General features: G+C 36.3%; 1 protein-coding gene across 1 annotated transcript in view; it reads left to right on the forward strand.

The window, feature by feature from the left end:
- The window catches only part of PTPRQ (protein tyrosine phosphatase receptor type Q), a 145165-nt gene that overhangs the window by 97061 nt on the left and 25184 nt on the right, over positions 1-22920 (forward strand). Inside the window, exons 44-53 of the mRNA XM_075496279.1 lie at positions 4742-4863; positions 8593-8779; positions 11016-11260; positions 11884-11950; positions 12537-12695; positions 14553-14775; positions 15224-15297; positions 19938-20037; positions 20847-20975; positions 22212-22256. Of these exons, the coding sequence (XP_075352394.1) occupies positions 4742-4863; positions 8593-8779; positions 11016-11260; positions 11884-11950; positions 12537-12695; positions 14553-14775; positions 15224-15297; positions 19938-20037; positions 20847-20975; positions 22212-22256 (1351 nt within the window). The remainder of the gene's footprint in view (positions 1-4741; positions 4864-8592; positions 8780-11015; positions 11261-11883; positions 11951-12536; positions 12696-14552; positions 14776-15223; positions 15298-19937; positions 20038-20846; positions 20976-22211; positions 22257-22920) is intronic.

Genomic DNA, 22920 nt, shown 5'->3' on the forward strand with positions numbered 1-22920 from the left:
TCAAGGAAGCGTGGGCACTATTCCAGATACCGTGGCTGGGTGCTGGTCTTTTTCCTGCGGTAATGGCAATCAGCTGAGGAGGACAAAAAGAGGAACGCGACGCGACACGCCACAGCTGGGTAGCCAGCTGGCAGCTCCGGCGTGCTTCAGCAGCACTAAGAGCCTCCCTGAGCAGCGGCTGATCTTTGGCAAGGGCGGGTCTCTAGCTACCTGACCTTATACTTTCCAAAGACTAGTCTTTAGAAATATTGTTAAACAGACTAAAAAACCTTAGTTCCCCTCTTTCTTTTGCAAAGGGCACTGCCTATAGCAGGGAAGAGAAATTCAGGATGCACAAAAAACTGAGCCGGCACTCTGGGCAGCCTTGTGGAGTGTATCCAGAGAACAGGTGTTGATCCCCCTCTCCTTTCCTTGGTGGACTGGGCCAAGCATCCTCTGGATTAGCCTGCTGGTACACAGCCAATATACATGGTCTGTTAGGGCTTAAGGGTGCTTAGCTGCTATGTAAAATAGCCTGAGTACTTAGCCCATAAAATCAATGGGAGTTGTGTTTGCAGATTTGAGGGCAGAAGTTAGCCACTGTTTCTGATTTTCAAGAAATGCCTCTGTAAGACATTGGTTCTGCCAAAAGGAAGGTTACCTTGGTTGTGAAATAATAGTCAAATAATTTTTCTTCAGAAATAATTGGGTTCTCAGAAATTTTTGTTTCTCTCAAACCTAAAGAAAATACTGTAGTTATTATACTCGTATTCAGAAGTTACTGCATTTAAGCTGAAAGCTGTTAGACTCAGTTCCCAGAATATAAAGAGATGAAACTTCAACAGCAAAAATTAGATAACAGAAGCCCTAAGTATTCTTTACAATTGCTGAGGATTTGACTGTTGTGCTAAAGCAGAAATACCTCATAGTTCTGAATATCCAGTGACTAGGGTGAGGACCTTGGCTATTTATTTCAGTTGTTCATTATGAAGGTAAATTTAAGGTTACAGGAATTCTTTTTAAGATTCTTTAACTCATTTAAAAGCTTCAAACAAAAAATAATGGCTGTGTTCTGTACTGAAAGTGGTTATAGCTTTACTCCGTGGAAAATGTTATAGATTGTTCAGTACAGTCCAGTTCCCACATCACACAGATAAACTATTCAGCCTTCTGTCTTGCAGATTATCCTCACAGGAATTGTCCTACTGTCTCATAAAGTAGTTTGATGGCACTGTTATTATGTAGCTGATGGATTGCCCAACAGCCAAAGCTACTCTGCAAGATGAAATATTTTCAACGTAACCTAGATTTATATAGTTACCAGTACATAAGATCACAGTGTTGTGTCACAGTAAGGGAAAGGGCAAGAAATGTTTTCCATAGCTAGGGCAACTTTGTTCCCTCACACCTGCAGTTACCCCAAGTTTCACTTTTACATTTATAAGGAGAATAACATTGGCCAACCTTGTGCTTTCTAAGAGAAAAATCACTTTGGAGGGTCAGTGTTAGGTGGAAAATGAATGGCAGTGAGATCACCGACCTCATTTTGGGTCTTGTACAGTTACACAATGCAATGCTTTTTGGTAAAGTGCCAAGTCTCCTAATGCCAGGATATACTGAGATACAAAGGAAAATCCCAGATGTTAGAATGTCCCATGAAAGCTAGGACATAGATGCATGGGGCAGAGGGTTATGCTTCTCTTTTCAGCACCTTCTTTCCCAATCCCTGCTGATACCCAGTTTCTTGGTATTCTTAAAGAAATGTTTCTGTATGGTGAAAAGCAATACTATTGCAATACTATTGCAATACTGTTGTTGGATGCCCTTTCTTCTGGCAAGTTTTGCCTGAGAGAGCTTGTTTTTCTTTGTTCCTTTCATTCTCTCAGAACTAAATACTGGAAAGTAAATATGGCCTAATATAAGATATAAATGTTTAAATATAGGTAAAAATAACCTAGGTGATCATAAAATGAAATAACTGAACCTCACACTTAATTTTTGTTGGGAAAAAGAAAAAAAGGGATGGTCTTAACCAAACTGGCAAGCATGAATTTCTGTTAGAACAGTATTCAGTCTTATTTTTGAGGATTATGCTAAGGATGGGCTATCCAGACTTATCTTCAAGCTGAACACTTAACTGCTGCCTTAGCATCAGGACACAGATGGATGGGAAAGATGACCCTGACCTCCATAAGACCCACATTCCTGTGCAAGGATAGAAGCATGATAATCAGGAAATGATGGTTATTAGTTACAGAAAATGCATTATTGTGAAAACCAGGAGAAAAGTGCTTATGAGAGGAAGTGATTGGATTATGGGGGAATGAGAGAATAAGACTAGGTCATTTCAACTGAGTAAATTGCTGTGATTTATAAGAGAAAGGGTATAGTGATATCATGGCCTCGTATTGACTAGATTCATTTCACAAACAAACCTAAATCAGAACGTGGCAGTTATCCACTGAAGCAAACACAGTTTTTAAAAAGATGGGTTTTGTAAGACATGAGACATGTTAGACACATTTCATCTTCTAGTTTTCTTTCTAATTATACAGGTTATTTCAGAAAATATTCCTAAATTTCAGTATCATTCAGTTAATGTCTGATATTGTACTTTTCATGATGAAAATAAACCACGTATTAACGCTTAGATTTGTTTTACGTAAGTATCTTAAATACAGCATACTCAATTAGAATTTTCCTGCAAAGATCTAAAAATGTATCACATATAAACTGCATATGGAAATTATCCATATAAATAACTTCAGGTTGGATAATTTGTAGATTAGATTATGCTTTTAAATTATTTCACGCCATCATTGTCTAATGCGTAAACCTAAATTGGCTTCTGAAAAAAAATATTGAGAGATTAAACGCTCCATTAATGCTATAAAAAAGTAATGGAAAATTGTCTTTGGAAACTTGGTTGGTTTGGAAACTAAGGCTCGAGAAGCTATATATATAATTTTATACTGTTTTTCAGAAATTTCAGCTGGCAATAAAAGTAATACCACTGCCAGAGTTACTGAAAGCGTTGTTCACACTAAAAGACACTGAGCAACAAGTCTGACACACATTACCTGCAAAATAAGCTTCATTTGCGCTAATTCTAGTTTTTAGGGAACATGTTTGCCCTTGCATTTTGTTGTATCGATTCTAGCACCCCACTCAACAGCCAACCTTCTCTGAGCAGTCTTCTCTTTCACCACCCTTCATGTGCTTTCATAGTTCATTCAGTTACACTCTTCATTCAGTTGTTCCATGCTATTCAGTGTTTTTGGGGACTGCTTCCAATGGCTGAATTTGATCCTGCCTACAAAGTCTAGTATATTCCTGCTAATCCCAGTACAGCAATCTACCTCCTATATCCAACACCCTAAAGTTCATAACACTTTATCAACTCCCAAATCTTCCTGTTTTATTCTGCAACCATGGTGCAAAATTTTCACCTTCGCAGTGCAAAATTTTATGATTTCTCCTCATTAATCTTTCACATATAATTTCAATAGCTACATACCTCCTTCCATGCTATTTTTCCTTTTCCTAACTTGTTTTCTACCTAACAAAGTAGCCTTGTTTACACTCCACTTTTCCTCATTAAGCCCTCTTACCTAATGATTAATGGTGAAAAAATACATATTCATGCATTAATCATGTTTGAGAAAAGAGACTACGTCTTCTGATTAGGATAGGTATGATCACTTTTATCATTTTTTATAACAGACTGTTCACTGATATGTGTTAATCGTAGTTGTATATTTTTGTGGTAGATTTAAAAAAAAAAGGTGCCATGAAGCCAAGTTCTGGAAATATGTACGAATCTATTGTTGCTTCCATAACAGGCTGTTCATTGATACATATCACAGTTGTCTTTTTTTGTAGTAGACCCCAAAAAAAAGGCACCATGGAGCCAAGTTCTGGCATTATCTACAAATCTGTTGTCACATCTATTCCAAATTTTATTTTCCTGAAATTTACCATGGTTGTTATGAAAAAGTAATACCTCTTGCTGAGAACTGCTGTGTTGTTATGATTTCATTAATTTCTTATTCCTGAATAAGAAATAACTAGATAATTTCTTATTTCATTAATTTCTTATTCCTGAATAAGAAATAACTAAATTCACATATCACCTTGACAAAAGGAAATTTTAGGAAAATCCCATTTCTTAATGAGAACATACTTGCATGCTTACAATTCCTATCACTTTTTCGTGTGTGTTTTTCAGAGTTTCTCAACATGTTAAGAATAAGTTGAAATGAAACGTAGAAAATATTTTTTTTCTGTATAAAGTTATTTGTACTAGTACTTTCCAACATTGCTGGAAATTTTTGCTAGCATGCAGAAGACCTTGTGTTTTCACAATTTCTTGTTCTTTGAATAAGTCATTTGACATAAACAAATATATTGTGCTTGTCTATTTGTCTAAATAGTTGTATATGTTTTGCTTGTGTCATGTAAAATACATATAAATAACTTGTCATTAAAAACCCTATAATTTCAATTTAAGATGAAGTTGTAGGCAGTTCATACTCTAGAAAAGTTGTAGTAATTGCAATGGAATTTGTGTTTCTAAATCACACTGTATGCTTTACATATGAGAAAGAAAAAATGTTATAATTATTTAAGCAGTGTATAATGGTAAATATGTGAAAATTTTTATTTTCAAATTGAAAAATAATCTCTACTGGCCACTAAAATTACTGGGTTATTTGTTGTGAACTTCTTTGGCCATGATTCATACTCTTATTTTTTTCTACAGCTCCAGATGGTCCTCCAGAAAATGTGACTGTTTTAGCTACATCTCCTCACAGTATTAATATCAGCTGGAGTGAACCTGTCATCATTACTGGACCAACATGCTACCTCATAGACATTACCTCAGTAATGCAACTCTGTTTTATTATTGGCAGTAATACAGATGTTTGGTGATATAAATACCACAGCAGATGTTCTTATAGAAATTACAGGCCAATCATAAACTGGATTGAAAAACAATATGACGGTGTTTATTTCCACATAAACTCCACATAAGAATTAATTGTACATTTATTAATTTCTTAATGGGAGATAAATTAATTACTTGGTGTTACAAATGTGTGCTAATAAGAGGTCTTGGAGAAAAAAATGTGTAGCTACAAATGTATAGAGGAAAACAGTAGCTGAGCTTTGGGGAGGCGTACCTCCTTCTAGCAATAATGATGCTGTTTACTAGTAAAAATAATAATTACTTTTTTTTCTTCAAAGGAAGGAAAAGTTTGTTGTCATCATTTTACAGACTAGAGTGGAGAGCCCAGCAAAAGGAAGTGACTTGTACAAAGTTACACTGCATCAGAGGGCAGACTTTAAAGTCAGACTAGATTTCCCACTTGCCACTTGGTGCTCTGTCCATCAGATTAGCTGTATCTTGGTAGCACAGAAATAACACTTCTTTCTCCTTGATCTTTGTAAGCAAAAAAAGGCTGACATAAGAGAAAACCTCTAGTGGCCTTTCTCTTTTCATCCTCTACTACCCTTATAGTACTCCTTAAAACAACCATTAATAAACCTCATTTCCTGCCCTGTGGCAAGATATGAAACTTTCTAAGTTCGAGCACATGAGAAGTTTTAAGTCGGAGATAGGTTCCCTGTTCTTCCAGAAATTATACAGAAAGGGCTTTCAGTGAAAATGGGAAGCAGTTTACCAGACTTTACCCAGGAAAACTTGCTATTTGCAGCTTCAAAAGTCCTGAATCAGTCTGTTAGACAATAGGAAAAAAAAATTAAAGACTACTTCAAGCTATTTAAAGACTTTAAATAGAAAGTTCTTTCAATTTTCTGAGAAGAGAGTAAGACTATTATGTGTATATTTTCAATGTTTCTGAATTGGTCATGGGAATTACAGATATGCTAAAATATTAATGTTGAGATTTTTGTGCAATCAAAATTTCTAAGAAGATCAGTAAAGAAATACCATATATTTTTAAGCTCCTCAGTAAAGTTACAAGAGAGAGTAATGTGTAGTCATGCTATTTTCTTTTCCTCTAATTTCATTGTACAATATGTAGAGTACAATCTGTTCAGTTCTGAACACAGTAGTATGACAGGATGGAGGATGTACAATAACAAGGAGAATACTAACAGGGAAGGAATGGTTCCTTGGCCGTTGGGTAGGTCGCTACAAACCACATAACAATTTTTATTGCTCCTTTACTAAAGTTAGAGAAGACTTTTTCCTCGTGAAAAGTTCCTGTCACTTTTGACTAAACAGCATTATAGTGCATCCACAGAAAAAGAATTCTTTTCATTCTTTTGATAAAACTTCCAAATGCAATTTTCAAAGCTTCATTTTTTTTGTATGTAATATTTAATCAATTTGTATTTAAACAATTTGTCCTCTATCTGATAGTTCCTAAATTATAAACAGGGTGTCATCTGATTCTACACTATGAAAATGTTATAAATACCTTATCAATATAAGTTACAGTAAAATTCCTGAAGTAAGATGAACTATGGAATGTTTCATGTGAGCCTGCCAGCATTTGGAAGGAACTTAAAAACCTGTTTTAAATGTTCTGTTTGGAGGACTTTGGTTTTGTTTTTACAAAGTGGGTTTTTTTCAAATATATTTCAGACATCTAGCTTTAGGGATTCCTTGTAATCAGATGTTGTCTGTCTAATGATCAGTAACTACAGGGGTCAGTTCTGTAGATAATCATCTTAGTAGACAAATCTATTCCTTCTTAAAGGCCAATAAAGCTGTCACAGTCTTTTTCAGTGAAAATGTATGTATTTTACTGTCCCAGTGGGAAAATTCTTATGAAGACTCCAAATTCCACAAACTTCCTATATGTATAACTTTACTCATTTTAGTTCTCAACTGAGTATCTTTAAGGATTTATAAAAATAGGCTCACAGAACAGAATAATTTCAGATTTCTACTCTGTGATGTCTTTATTCTTAAAAGATAGCAATTAGTATTTATTAGTGAATGTATTAGGGTTTTCTTTAACTTGCTAGGATGCTCCTTGCAGTTTTATAGATCACAAAAACTAAAAAGTACTCCCTCATTATTATTCCTCCAAGTCATATTTTAGTTTGTCTTGCTGCCCACTATAATTAGAAGTAGTCCTGAATAAAATATTACTGAAAATGAGTAAGGAAGATGGAACTGAACCATTAACCTTCAGGAAGAATAGAAATAAATTTAATGATGTAGTACTGTGATTGTATTTTAGCTCTTGTATAAATATTTATATGCCAGATTTTTGACAGTCAAATAGGAAAAAGTGCTTCAGTTCTTCATGGCCATCCCAGGAAATGAATGTCTGTTTAGTCCATCAGAAAGTTTAGTTCAGGTTAATTCTCAGTGGGGGTAGATGCGTATCTGTCAAATAAAAGGTATGCTTGAACTATTCCAATGTTTTAGCAGCTGCATTTAATACAGATTTCATCCAGTGGGAAAACTACTGTACAGCTACCTAATCCTCTTTTCAAATTACACACTGAAGAAACAATAATGAAAACATCATTAACTGAAGTAGTGGGAATAGAAATAAAAAGAATTTGGAAATGATCCTTGATCAAACACTAGACAAGCTCCTATTTTTTCCTTTTTCTCCTTTTTTAAGCTAACATCAGAATTGATTAATTGGATATAAAGCCCAACACTGTAGATTTTTCTATAGAACTACAGACTATGTGAGATGTAGGGATGATAAGGATCCCAAGAAATAATCTAGTCCATATCCTGCTCTAACACAGAAAAAAGTGTACCTAAAGTCTTCCTCACAAATGGTTCATTATCCTGGTCTCAAAAATGTCCAGTGCTGAAAATTGCTCAGCAACCCTCAATAGATTGTTCTAGTTCTTAATTAAACTTATTGTCATAGTTTTACTTACACATTTAGGTATATCATTGCAGTTTTTGTAATATTTAATTCTAATCTTTTTTTGGTGCAAATAAAATTTCTATTTGTGTTTTCATGAACATTAGAAGCAATGGATTATCTTCAATTTAGTAACATCCTTTTTTATATTTTGAATTATTACTATGTCTTCCACCATCCTCCCTTTTCTAGATTGAACCCCAATTATTTCTACTTTCCAGCTTTTCTAGTGAGAGAGTTAGTCCCTCCCCACTGTCTTATAAGTAGTGCTTCTATTAATATACTCCAAGAGGAACTGCACTTTCTGCAGTCATATCAACATTATATATTGCTCCCCAATTTTCTTTTGGTTTTGTATTCCAAACAATTTTATGTTGCTATATAGCTGCTCATCTGGATCTCTGCCTAGTTGGATTCCCATTTCAGGTCACTGCAGCTCCCCTGGCCCAGTGTCTACCAATTGGTTCATGTTTGCTTGGTGGAACACAGCACCAAGCAAACAGCCCATTTCCTTAATCCCATACTACGTGACGTGCTAAAGAGGCAACATATGGGTGAGATGGGAGTGTACTCCCCTGCGCAGCTTTCTAGTCTTGGTAGCTAGAGGCTTCTTGTGAACCCTTCTATGTAAATGGTTAGAAAAGTGGAAACATAAAAGTTAAATAAGGTGTTCAAATAATAATGTCCTGCTTTTGGCTGTTTCAAGTCTTGTAATCAGGGTTTTTTTATTATTATTATTTTACAGGTAGATAATGACAATTATAAAGCTCAATTTCTGAAGACAAATGATGAGGGTAAAGTCTTAGAAATTTCTGATTTAAAAGCATTTACAAGGTATTCTGTAGTAATCATTGCCTTTACGGGAGATGTTAATGCTGCATTCATTGAAGGCAAGGCTAGTTCTCCGGTAATTGTCTCCACTTTTGAAGCAGGTTTGTATTTTTCTCTACTTTGTATGGATCAAACTTTGCAGTTTTTCCTTCATCTGACAAATGAGAGTTTTGAACACATGGTGCACTTTTAATGCAGATTTGTTCTCAAAATATTTTTTCTTTAATATTTAAAAAGGTGGCAGTCAACAAAAAAAGTGATGGTGATAAATACTAAGATTTACCTTTAGTAATGCAGAGATCTTAACTTGCTCAATGTAAAATATGGATGTGTGGAATGCAGCCATCTAGATTACTTCTATAGTCAATGAAGAGAGGTCCTATCTATATTAGCATGTATATGTAAGATACCTGTCTTACGAAGGGATAACTCTCCCCTGTGGAGGTGCCTGTTTCCCTTAAGAGACTATTGAAAACTCTGTACAACATCCTTGGCCTTGATGCAAAATTTAAACATACAAAAATTAAGTGAAGTGAATCCTAACATTTATAAAGGGTACCTGTACTGACTTGAGGACACAATCTGTGTATTCTGAGTGGAAGGAGGTTGCTAGTGAAGGCCCACAGGGATCTGTGCTTGAGTCAGCTGTTCCACAGATTCAAAACAATCTGGAGAATGAGGTAGACACTAAGGTGACAAAAGTTGCTGATGCTATTAAGTTACTCAGAGAAATAAAACTGAGAGATTAGAGTGAGGAACTGTGTGAGGACCTCATGATACTGAGAGGCTATGTTACAGAAAAGTAGATAGCATTCGCTTAGGAAAATATAAACAGATGTACATGGGGAAGATACAGTTCTAGCTTTACATACATAGCTCCTGGTTATGCTCCGTCTACTATCTTTGCTGGTTTTGAATTGTTCACTAAGGATATTTAAACAAACAAAACAACAAAAAAATCTTTTCTGAAAAGACATTGAAGTTTTGTTTCATTCAAACTATTAACTCTGTATAAACTACAATTGCCTTATCTCTAGTGAGGTTAGCTGCAGGTCAGCTTTCTTAACTATATACTCAGATTAATTTCAGATTTAGACATACTACACAGTGATTGTATTTATAATTTATCTTTCCTTTGATGTATAAAAATCAAATTTCCCTAATGATATGATATGATATGATATGAATGTGTATATGTATATCTTTGTAATGCCTTTAATACATTAAATTCTAAGGTTTTCATGACGTGTTTATATCCCTGGAGGCTGATATGGTCTTTTACTGTGGAAAAATGAATGAAGATTAAATTAGGTGGTAGCTGGGTCTGTCCTGTGAGCTATCTTTTTTGGTAGCCCTTTCTCTTATGTAAAAATGTGATACATTAGGAGGTGCAATAACCTTAGAGAAGAACAGTTATTTTTTCCATCTCATCTTGTCTCATCTGGTTTGTGCAGTCTAGCATATGGCTAAGGACCAATTTACATGGACTTACTCCAGAGAAGCCTGACTAAGCATTTGTTGGCTGGGATAAAAAAAATGGAAGATATGACAACTGCATCTAAATCTTTGGCTGAGGGAATGTGTTTACCTTCAGTTGCTTGATTTTACTGTTTAGAGGTCACGCTACATACTTGTCTGCTCAGGTAGAGCAATAAATATTTAGCTGCCTGGAAAGAATGTTATAGCCTTTCCTTTCAGATAGGGACATTGGGAAAATGATTTATACCTTTGCTGTCTTGGGAATAAGGTACTGGAATAAGTGTTTGGCAAAAAACTGTCTTTGGGAAAAATGCACGTTGTGTTTGTGTCTGGGAATTGGCTAGTGGAAAGTTTTTTCCTAAAGAGTTAGCTGGGATAAGCAGAGACTCTTAGGAGCATGGTGGCTTGTTTATATGTTGGGAGGGAGCTTGCTGTTGACAGAGGGCTTTCAGAAAGGGATACTCAAGACTAACACTTGCTTCTTGCTTGTCAGCCCATGCAAGGATTTGTTTACCCCAGATGTATTTCAAGGTATAATGGTGCTCTCAGGCTTTCTGAGTAGAAAATCAGAAGAAACTTTTCTGAGTAGAAACTACTGAGGGTTATCTAATAATATTTTTAATATTTGTAGCATTAAATGCTATCTTTAATAATAGTATTTCACTAAATATTTAACTTTTTATTGTCTTTATAAATATTTATGTATGCAATAAGTATTTGAGATGTTTTTAGTAAAAACAGAAAATACCAATGAAATAATACTGATGTGCAAAAATACACTTTGTAATTTTTCAGGTTCTACTCTAATAGTAATAGTAGTAAACTGATTTAAGTGGATCATTGAAATATTTATTTCAGTGCCTGAAGACCCACCCAACAACATAACATTTCAGAAGATACCAGACGAAGTAACAAAGTTCCAAGTAACATTTGTGCCGCCATCTGAACCAAATGGAAATATTCAGGTGTATCAAGCTATGGTTTACAATGAAGATGACCCCGCTGCCATCCGCATCCACAACCTTAGTGTCATTGATAAAACAGATCAGTCAGTCACTGCCGTGATAGAAGGACTAAAAGGAGGACATACCTATAATGTCAGCGTAAGAACTGATACTTTTTCTTTGGATTTTTTCTTTGACATGAGTGAGAGATTGTCTAAACAGGGAACATAAACCTAGGCTGAATATGAGATTTTCATGCTGAGAATGTTAGAAGAGAGGCAAGTCTGAGGAGCGAGGGCAGCAATGAAAGGGTAGAGTGAGTGGGAGCAGGACACATCACTAGTGATTAGCTTTGCACCTGGACCACCAGTTCATGTGCTAGCAAAGTAGCCTGTGACATGTCGTCACAGGTACAAGACTAAATCTCTCTCTCAATTCCGCCACTTGCATTGCTCATTTGGCTCAGATGAAAGGTCCAGTTCTGCAAGGGGAGCTTGCTAGAAGTATGCTCATGAAGTCCTTTCAAATAATCAGAGACTAGGACATGAGAGGAGGCAGCTTAACTGTTTAAGTGGGCTTGTTTTTCTCCTTTTTGTAAGAGCTACATTACAAGCGATAAAGTGTTACTGTGCTTAGGATTGTAAAGAAATACGAAGTTCTAGCAAAGTGTGAATAACATAAAAGGAGTGTTTCAGCATTCATTGTTGCTTCAAATATATCTAGAGATGGCCAATTTGAAGCTATTACAAATACTCATTAAAACAAGTGTTTGTTTTTTTAAGGTGTATGCAATTAATGGTGCTGGTGCAGGGCCAAAAATTCAACTGAAAATAACCATGGATATCAAAGGTATGTCTCATAAAGTGCCCTTCAGTTGAAATCTCTATAAATGCTGAAGAAATTGCTGTTCTACCTGTGAGTACATAGCTGTGTGCCTTTGTCTATTATTTAGAGGATGCATAATGTAGGAGCAGGAACACATACCTGATAGCCTTGAATTGCAGTGCTCAATTTTGCTGCGTATCACTGATCATTTGCTATTCATATTTGAATGATACCATGTGCAGACTCAGTGAAGTAGTCATACTGACGTCAGTATTTTAGTTACCATCAGTGAACGGCTTAGAAGAATATCACAGAGGTATAGCTAAGTATACAGTATCACAGTTGTGTAAATAAATACAATCATTGATTGAAATTCATTGAAAACTAAGACTCAGTCTTTTTATTGTTTTCTCTTTTAATTGAAAACTGATATGCAGAGGCATTTATCAGAATACAGTTTTTAGGGCTTAAAGCATTAAGTAGAACATTAAGTTGTCCCTGAAAATATGCTGAAGATTTGTCTTGCATAACACAGCTATGTGCCTGAACAAAGTACTTGTAGTGAAAACGTTTTAAAACAAAACTGTGGTATATCTTTGTTTAAAACCAGAACCACCACGGCCTAAAAAGAAACCAGCACCAGTTTATGATACCAATGGGGCATTACTCGTCACAGCTACAACAATTACAATCAGAATGCCAATATGTTATTACAGTGATGATCATGGCCCTATCAAGAAGATACAAGTTCTTGTTGTGGAAGCTGGAGGTAGAATTTTATAAGTTCTCTCAAAAATTGTTTTCAAGTTTTTTTATTTCTTTATTTTCAAGCTGTTTTTCTTTTCTCTTTTATTTCTTTTCTTGGGTCTCAGTAATTTCGTGTTAGAAAACAGCTAACAAAGTCACCTTAGCTGTGGCAAGAGTACTAAGAGCAAAGCATCTTTTGCAATACTTGTGGGCTGGGTATTAGATTTTGGGAACATTTGCCAACAAAGAGTCATCCATGCTGTTTGAAGTCACTAATATTATTCTGGCCCTATTATTATTATTATATTTTCTTTGTTTCCTACTTCCTTGAAAAAAAATACATTTGGCATCTGTGAAAGGTAAATAAATCTGAAACTTTTTTTGCAAGGTTTTTCTTCTGTTGCTATTAGTGTTCCCTGTAAAAGAATGCAGTCATGTGCAGTCGATATTTCCATTTCATAACGGGGGCAGAGGGATTTATATAAATCCCTTCTGTAGACTGTGGGTTAGAATGTGTATTCCCTTCTACGGACTGATGAATATTTACTCATGTGAACAGTGCCATAATACTCTTTTGAGTAATTGCCTACCAGTGTGGGTGGGAGTTTCATGATAGGACATCATATGGTCAGGCTTACTTTACCTAAGAAGGACAAATTCCGGGTATTTAATTCCCTTGTTTTGCTTGCTTTCAAAGTATAGAATTGAAGCATTCACATTAAGTGAATTCACATTAAGTCTCTCACCTTTTTCTGAATTTTGCATTTTAGCACTAATCCTACAGACATTTACTTCATAGCTATTGCTGTGAAGATTCTCTTGAACTGATAGATATGCAAATACCACGTTAAGCAACATTTTGAAGATTTTTCTCCTGAGTTGCTGGGTACTGTCCACTTATGGAAATTTAGTAATATTTCCTTTATGAAACAGTCTTTACTGTCTTTAGAGTAAACATTTTTTACTGTCTTTGCTAGCCATGCTCAGTTTCAAAGTCAAGCGGCTTGCACGAGTTCCTCTACAGGCAGAGCTCATGTGCGAGACTGCCCCTGAAATTTTCTAGTTGTGATTCAGTTGACTTACTCTGAGTTAGCAAAATACAGATAGCGTGGATAATAAGGAAATTTTGGTTCAAGTGCAAATACAGTTATAGACTTAGTTGTGTAAATGGCACCGTGTCGTGGTTTAACTCCAGCTGGCAATTAAGCACCACACAGCTGCTCACTCACTCCCCTCACAGTGGGATGGGGGAGAGAATTGGAAGGGTAAAAGTGAGAAAACTCGTGGGTTGAGATAAAGACAGTTTAATAGGTAAAGCAAAAGCCACGCACGCAGGCAAAGCAAAATAAGGAATTCATTCACTCCTTCCCATGGGCAGGCAGGTGTTCAGCCATCTCCAGGAAAGCAGGGCTCCATCACACATAACAGTTACTTGAGAAGACAAACGCCATCACTCCGAATGTCCCCCCTTCCTTCTTCTTCCCCAGCTTTATATGCTGAGCATGACGCCATATGGTGTGGGATATCCCTTTGGGCAGTTGGGGTCAGCTGTCCCAGCCGTGTCCCCTCCCAGCTTCTGTGCCCCCCCAGCCTACTCGCTGGTGGGGTGGGGTGAGAGGCAGCAAAGGCCTTGACTCTGTGTGAGCACTGCTCAGCAGCAACTGAAACATCCCTGTGTTATCACCACTGTTTCCAGCACAAATCCAAAACATAGCCCCATACTAGCTACTATGGAAACAATTAACTCTATCCCAGCCAAAACCAGCACACACCGATAGCATGCTAAGCTCTTAAAAAAATTAATTTCCTATTTAACTTTTTAAATTACAGTCTGGTTAGAATGTAAATTGTTTGTGATTATTTCTTTTCTTGACAATAGCGCAGCATGATGGGAATGTTACCAAGTGGTACGACGCCTACTTCAACAGACCAAGGCCGTATTTTACAAATGAAGGCTTTCCAAACCCACCATGTATAGAAGGAAAAGAAGATCTGAGTGGAAAAGAAGAGATATATGTCATAGGTGCTGATACTACATGTATGATACCAGGCAGTCAAGACAAAATATGCAATGGCCCACTAAAACCAAGAAAGCAGTACTTGTAAGTACATTTGTCTGTATGGTTGTCCAAGAGAAAGATTTAAGTGAAATTACACATTTATACAAACATACAAAACTTGTAGTTCAATTATGAAAAGGTGGAGATTGACATGATCTTCTTGTGCCTCTAATTTTAAATTTTTTGGCTGAGCATAAATAGGGGAGACAAATTTTTTTAAAATGTTTTAGGTAACAAAAGATGCTTACTGAGTTCTTAAATTAAATAAGCCCAAATTCAAGATAAGTAAATCATATAGTTTGATTATACATTTAATATATTGACACTGAGTCCTTGATGTCTGTCATAACATCACTTTAGCAGGTTAATAATGATTCCAGCTTATATTATACTAAAACGGAACATTTGTTTTTAGTTTCTAAGTGAAATAATATTGAAGAGAATGCACATAAACTTTTATTTCATTAGTTTTCTTGGTTTTATTTTACAGATTTAAGTTCAGAGCAACTAACGTTAAAGGACAGTTTACAGATTCTGACTATTCTGACCCTGTCAAAACGTTAGGTAAGGAGAGTGTCATTTACTAAAGTATTTCTCTATTTCCAAAGAATCTAGATGATTCCATGTTTCTTTTTAGTAGAGTGGTTTCCCTGAAGTAAATAATCTCTATTTTTGTTGGACCTAGCTTAACCGGAATGGCTGAGAAAACATATCCATTCCCTTGTATGCCCTTTTAAGGTTGTCAAGAGGTCTTACCTCAGCCTGGACTGTTAAATGAAGAAGCAGTATTGGCAAAGTTCATTAGCAGAGATTCAGTTATACCAATAAAAATGCCATTTTGCCAGGACAGCTCGTCTTGCTTGGTGAACTGCCAGAAGCTATACTTTTTGTGCAGTTTCCCTCTGTGTTGGATGTAGAGCTATTCCAGTGAGCCTAGTGTAGGAAACCTCTTGGCTGAAGATCATTCCTTCTAGTAGCAGCTCATCTAAGGACAAGACCCTTTAGCCTTTCATCCTTTAGATACAGACAAAGCTCCATATTAATTAATAAATTAATATTGTCTCATAGAATCCATCTGGTTCTGGTGTCACTGGCCAATAGGCCAGCTGTTATGGGCTCTTAAATCCAGCATAAATTCCTCCATGGCAGTGTTGATCTACCCCCAAAATTGGGAATGAAGACTCTTGTAGCAGATCGCAATAAGATCTGTAACTTCTTTTAATATATTGGTAAGCCAAAACTTACTTAGCTAAGCATTAGCCCTGACTCTCTGAAAAGGGATCCCAAGACAACTGGATGAGTACCCAGAAGAATTTTAGTGGGCACATATTTTTCATTTGGCATTCATCTTCTGTGATATGAGCTCCCTTATTCATCTAATCCATGTTAGAAATTTGTTACATGATCTGATACTGAAGATCCTGAAATGCTATTTCACTACCTGAATATTCTGAAAGGATCTGGCACTATTTCTCTAGCCCGGAATGTTTTGGAAAGTGGAACACAAAAGTTGTCTTTATATGTTCTGAGTTTAAAAGTTCTAAGCCAATGAAGCAAATAGTTTGCCCAGTAAGGGAAAGACAGTGGTCCAATCAGGGAAAACAAGCCTACTGCAAACGAATCCAACTGTATCCAGTCCTCTGGGCAACTTTCTCTTTTCTAACAGAAAAGTGTGCAATGCTTAAAGAAATCATGCTTTAGTGGCAGGCAGACAGTGTAATTCATTCATTTCTGTATTGTTACTGAAAACTTGTGACACATTCTCCTTTGGTGTAGATCATAAAGAAGCAAGATCTGTTTGTATGCTGAATAAAATGTAATAGGAAAAAAAAATAGACCTGAGAAATTCCTCAGATATCCATGGCTCCTCACACCCATCCAGTGCCTTCTGTGCTAAAGTTTAACATCAAGCACTGCTTTTAAAGTGGGCACTACAGCAAACTTGTCTGGCCTTAACATCTAAATTTAAGAGCCTATCCAACAAGCAACAAAAATTAAGTGGAACAGATAATGAAAAGTTCCTTCTATGCTTTCCTACAAGTGTTGTGAAATCAATATCAAATTGATATATTACAAGTGATGCAGGTACTGCATTTGAGTGTCTTTGAAGATACGGCACGGGCAATGCCATTACCAATGCCATCTTAAGTGAATAAAGGAAGATAGATTTTTTTCAGACACATTTTCTCTTGAGACACATAACCTGAGGAACCTTGCCCAAGTGTTTCCTTATAGAAGATGCTTTGGTTATATGAACTTCAGACTTCCTCTGGAAACATAACCCAGAAAGCATACCAGAAAGATCAGTAGCTGTTAGGTATCTTTGTGACTGATGACTTCTATTCCACTTGTAACAACAGTATCTTTTCAGAAGAAATTTGTGCTGCCTGAGATCAGAATTGCAATTTCATTTTAAATGAAATTTCATTTAAATTGATGATCTTCTTTTGTAATAACCACTGAAATTTGTGTTTTTCCAACTTTTATTTTAGTAGATAAAAGACTAATTTGAATTTTGGCAGAGGTATTCATGACTAGATTATTTTGGTTTCTGAATCTACGTATACAATAGGTAGGTCTTTGATCTGGGAAATCAGAAAGCTAACCTTGTATCTGTGCAATTTAATACTGCATGTTAAATATATTTGAAGCAGAAAAAAATATGGAAAACCTATGAAAGAGTTATCTGTGACAGTCAGATGCTCTTGTTAAACAATAGGAATTTTGCTAGGGAGGAACACTGAAGCAGAAATTATTGGAATACACAGCTGCAATACTGATTTTTTAATTATAGTAAAGGATACATTTTAATAGGGTGCTCCCACTCAACCATACTTGGAGTACCACAACTCTCCTCTTGAGCTGGAGAAGTGGAGTTTCTTCCTCATAACCCATGACTGACATTGCAAAAGTAATGTCCATACTACAATGAAAGGTCAGGATTTTTCCATGAGATAATTAAGATGTGTGACAAATAGTGCTTAAACTTCTAATACATCAAGGCAGCTTATAACCTTTTCATAAACTCTGATAGCTAGTTCAGCAAATCATTGTGGGGCAGCTGGTAGGCCTCTGTAAGTGTAGGCTTTTTCCATGTGAAATACAAAGTTGATGAGACAGGAAATAATCAAAATGGGGTTTCCTGCCACTGCCTTTTGCACAGAAACCTACCTTACGATATTCTATTATTGTAGTTTGTTATCATCATGTATTGAGTGGCAGCTCCTCAGAATTATACAACATTATGTCAGGACTGCATACTAGTTTTATAATACCTATTTTGCCTACTATGCCAAATCTTCTGTTTTGTCTCCTTCCTCTTGCCCACCATCATCTTGACAGACATGGAGTCCTTCCCTGTTGCAAAGAAGTAGGAGAAAATGTATTTTTTTATTCTTGGTGGGTATTCTGCCAGCACTGTTTTGTTTAATAACATTGGCAATGCTTGGACTGGTTAACTGTAGGATTTAACATTGACTTCACTGTTTGGTGGAAAATAGATAGAACTGTTGTAGAGGTTCCTCTGGAAATTCTTCTTCTTCCACACTGCTAAGATTTGTGCCTTATCACAGAAATCAGTGAGTGGAAGGGACTTCCTCATTCCTTTTCTCTTTGCAACAGTTTTCTATATACTTGCTTTTCTTCTCTATAGTTTTCCCCTGGCCTAAATTGTTCTTACCTTGTAGTGTCCAGTGTTGCACCTGAGACTTTACTAATACAGTGGAAGAATTATATCAGGTGTTTTGGAAACTGTGCTTAATTCTGTGTATCACAAGATTGTGTCTCGTTTCATATAGGCATGACTAATTTTCATGTTGTTTGTAGTCTACAACAATCTCACACTTTCTTCTGACAAATTGCTACCTAACCTACTGTTTAATAAGCTGTATTATTATAGCTGATTATTCCTGCCTATGTGTAGAACCATGCACTTGATCTTACAAAATTGCATCCTGCAGTTTTAAGACCATTTTTTCAGCTCAATCAGGATCATTTTGAATTTTAGTCATGTTCTCCAATGTACATGCAGTACAGATCATCTGCAATATACTTTCTAATCCAAAAATCAGGGCCTTTGAGAGAAATGAAGCCAAGACTTCAGTGTTTCCCAGTGTGTCCTTGTGAGGACACAGAGTCTCATATGGCAGGAAGCAGTACATTTTCTGTCCTTCCTGGAGGCTGGACAGGAGCTAGGTTTTCTACAGTGGATCAGAAAGTGGAGTTGAATACAGGCATATGTGAAGAATCCCAGCAGTAGGAATCCCAGCAGTAGTAATCCCTTGCTTTTCTTATTTTCACTGTGTGCCTAAGGAAAAAGGAGGCTGAGATTTTTGAGATAGGGACAGGATTACCAGGAAGGGTGGGAAATTAAATGAATCTCAGAAATTAGCACCAAAAAGGTTTGAAAAGAGGTCTAGAAACTACTAATCTAAATGGTTTATCAGTCTCTGAATGAGCCTTCATTCTCACCTGGAAGGACTGATTAGAATACCAGCACCTTTACCTTTTTGGCATAAAGGCCTTTATGATTACTTTTGACCTGCTGCTGGTTATTCCTAACAATATCACCAATTCCCACATAAATAAAGAGCATGAGTTAATGGTCAGTGAGGCAGATTAATCCAGAAAGTTCAGATCCGATCACTAGGTAGGTTCCTTCAGCACCCCGAGGAGAGTATCTCTAAAAATCATCTTTTATTTTATGCCTGTGAGTGATGGCTGCAAGCCTCATAGCTTTAGAGTTGTGGCGCTTCTTTTTCTACTTCTAGAGTTTTATTATTCCTAGCTGATAGAACAGGGTGTCTGTGGCTGCACAGAGGCTGAAGCAGGAGCTCAGCTCAGGCTAGTGTTCAGACTGATGCTACTGCAGTGTAGACCTACCTTAACCTGTTTAGCAGGTAAAACTGAAAAGCACCAGGGGATGGCTGCACACATAGCTGTAGACATATACTAGTAGCATCATGTATTACACAGATCAGCAGTGCTTAGGAACCTTTAAATAAATTGTTTCTGGTTTTGTTATATTTTTCTTTCTTTTCTTCAACTGACACAAAACAGATGCAGTTGTACAATAGAAAAATGTCTGTCTCCCATTGCTGATTTCTGATTTCATGATTTCTGAAATAATTTCTGATTTCACCCTTTCAGAAATGCAAAAATTGTAATGAATCTATAAAATATTAGATTTCCACTTTCTGTTGCAGGTGAAGGACTGTCAGGAAGATCTGTAGAAGTTATCCTTGCTGTTACTTTGTGTATACTTTCAGTTGTTCTTTTGGTGGCTGCAGTATATGCTTTTGCAAGGTGAGATTTATGTATCCTTCCCATACCATGCTTGCAAGCACTCAAAAATGTTTTGAAGAGTTGAAACAGTCCTATAAATGGAACCATTCTGTCATTTCAAAATGTATTGCATTTTCTTTTTATTTGTTTGTTTGTTTTGTCTTTTATGTAGAAACTTAGGGAGGGACTCACAAAGGCTAGCTTTAGTCTAGTGAGGGTAACCTCCATAGATGAAGAAGAAAATCCAACTTTTCCAGAGGGTAAATCAGAGCAGTAGCCTCTTACCCTTTCAGAGCCACTTCTCTATTGACTTGAGGATATGGATCAGAGTGTCAGCTGGCTGAAGTTAGCATGATGGCTAACCCTGTTGACAGCTTGATATGAAGTAAATATTCTAAATTCTGTTTTCTTTCTTACTAATAAATTTATCAGTTACATACATTGAAGTCTCACATGTGAAAGAGAATTCGACCTCTGAATTCAAACTGTGAACAAAATGCCCATGTAAAGAAGCAGACTGGGTACTGCATCAGAAGTTCTGCTCATTCATCAGAAGTTCTGTTCTTCCTCAGCTGCATCATTCAGGCATTGCCAAAGAATTTATGTAGGAAAACTAAAATAATATACAGGCTAGATTCTCTCCGTATGAATTTTTGACAACACAACTGCTGGATTTGACTAAATTTCACTGTTGGAAAGGAGAGCAGAATGAAGGCCAAAGAAGGATTTCTGGCAACCATTTTTCAGTTTCAGCCTGTCTAATCAAAGTATTGACATATGTGTCTTTAAATCTTTTGCACGTTTATTTTTCAGTATTATTTTCTGTTTAGGATTCGGCAAAAGCAAAAAGAGGGAGGCACATACTCCCCACGAGATGCTGAAATTATTGACACTAAGTTCAAACTGGATCAGTTGATCACAGTGGCAGACCTGGAGCTGAAGGATGAGAGATTTACACGGTAAGCATACTCCTTAGGCAAAACAGTAGTCCAAAGGGGCTGTAGCCATGACCCCTTTCTGACCTTTGCTTGTTTGGAAGTGTTTGTGGTGTTCTTATTTACACAGGTCACTGAGATCCTCTTTCAAAGAATGACCTCTATCCTCAAGACACTTCTCACTAGCTTTTAGAAAATCACTTAATCTTCAGCTCTTTTTACAACAAGATAAAGATCTACGTGCAAATCACTGTTTAATTGTGTTAGCAAAAAAAGGGCTACATATTTTTAAACATGCAGAATTTCTGAGTTTTTTTGATGGCCGAGTGTTTTGTGTAGACTGCAAACCTACAAAAGCATTTTGAAAGAGTGAAACTCCCAGAAGTCCTGGTTAACTAATTCAAGAACAAATCTGTCATTGTTTAATTGACATTTAGAAAGCATTTTTTTCACAAAGGGATTTGCAGAATGTCTGTGTTTCTGTGGAGCTCAGCACACTGGCTGTCCTGACATCTACTCCTTTAAGGTGTATGCAGCAGTTCCAGGCTATTCATATTTTCTGTACAACAAAGAATCTTGTCACAGATATTTATCAGAAGGAAAACTGCTCTTTCTGACTGCCAGAAATGTGGATATTATTCACCGAATAAATATAATGAGATTCTCAATAATATATGACATCCAGCTGAGTTAGAAATGTTTGGTGAACATTCTTTACCTGTCTGTATTTTCTCTACTGCATCACAGATGAAACACTGTCGTAGGCAGTCTCCTTAAAGATGAGAAGCCTAAAACAGTTCTGCCCTACCAGTCAGGCATCCTACTGTTGCAGACTAGGAATAGGTGGAAGATGAAAGATTGTAGCTGTTGATCTGTTTTGTTTGAGTGTGTATATATCATGTGTGTGGTACAGAGTAAGTTGATTGCATGTACAAACCTGTTCAAAATAGTGCACGCAGGAATGGCTGCTTGTAACAGATGAGAAAACATACTCTGAATCATCTGGAAATCATTGACGTAATGGATGCGGTATGTTCTGTGTGGGGCACATGTCATTCAGATAGCATTGTTTAGTACCTGCTAATAACAGCGGAAAACTTTCTCTGAAGGCAGAACCATTGCCAATGCACTGTGATAACTGTGACTTGTATAAATGATCTTTATGGATCTTCAAAATGGCCTTGTTTCCAAACTGTTAGCTGAATAAGAATAGTACTAATTTTGTTTATATACTAAAGTGTTAATGGATTTTACTTCCAGATACTCTTCATTTTTCTTTAGACGCAAGGAGATATTTGTCATCCAGTAAGTTTTTGTATTATTGAAGCAACATGGTGTGTTTTCCATTCTGTTCTCTTAACCTGTGTGCTACCATACTATATTGACTGATATAGTTAATCAAAATGAAATGTCAATCTTTGCAGCTATACTAATGACAAACAGTGATATTTGTCACCATGAAATCATGTTTATTTTTAGTCCCTAATGTTAAGGTACAACAGTTCCACAACTATTTTGAAATAAATCAGGGCAATTTTTACATGGAAATTATAACACATTATGACAATATAGCACTGACATATACAACCTATCCTTGAAGCAAATGTAGGGCAAATGTGACATAAGAAACATACTGTTTCTTTCCTTTGGCAGTTAGAATATATGTACTTAAGACAAGTTCTCTTTTTTTCTCAACTGCCTTTTATACTCACTTACACTGCAGCTGTTTTGTACTATGCCACTACAATCTCAGCAACATATCTGTGCAGTCAAATCCTTTATCAGTTTGCAGAGTACTATTCTGCCACTTTTCTGTCTAAATTATGTGTAGATTGGATTTGTACAGTCTCAGACTCTACAGGGTAATTGCAAACTATAATATTTCATACTTATGTGCACTTCGTTATGTGATTTATGCACAGCAAGGCCTTTACTGAACAGCGCTTCAGCAGTTTTAGTTACATCACCC

Source organism: Mycteria americana, chromosome 1 (assembly GCF_035582795.1).
Source record: "Mycteria americana isolate JAX WOST 10 ecotype Jacksonville Zoo and Gardens chromosome 1, USCA_MyAme_1.0, whole genome shotgun sequence".
Lineage (NCBI taxonomy): Eukaryota > Metazoa > Chordata > Aves > Ciconiiformes > Ciconiidae > Mycteria > Mycteria americana.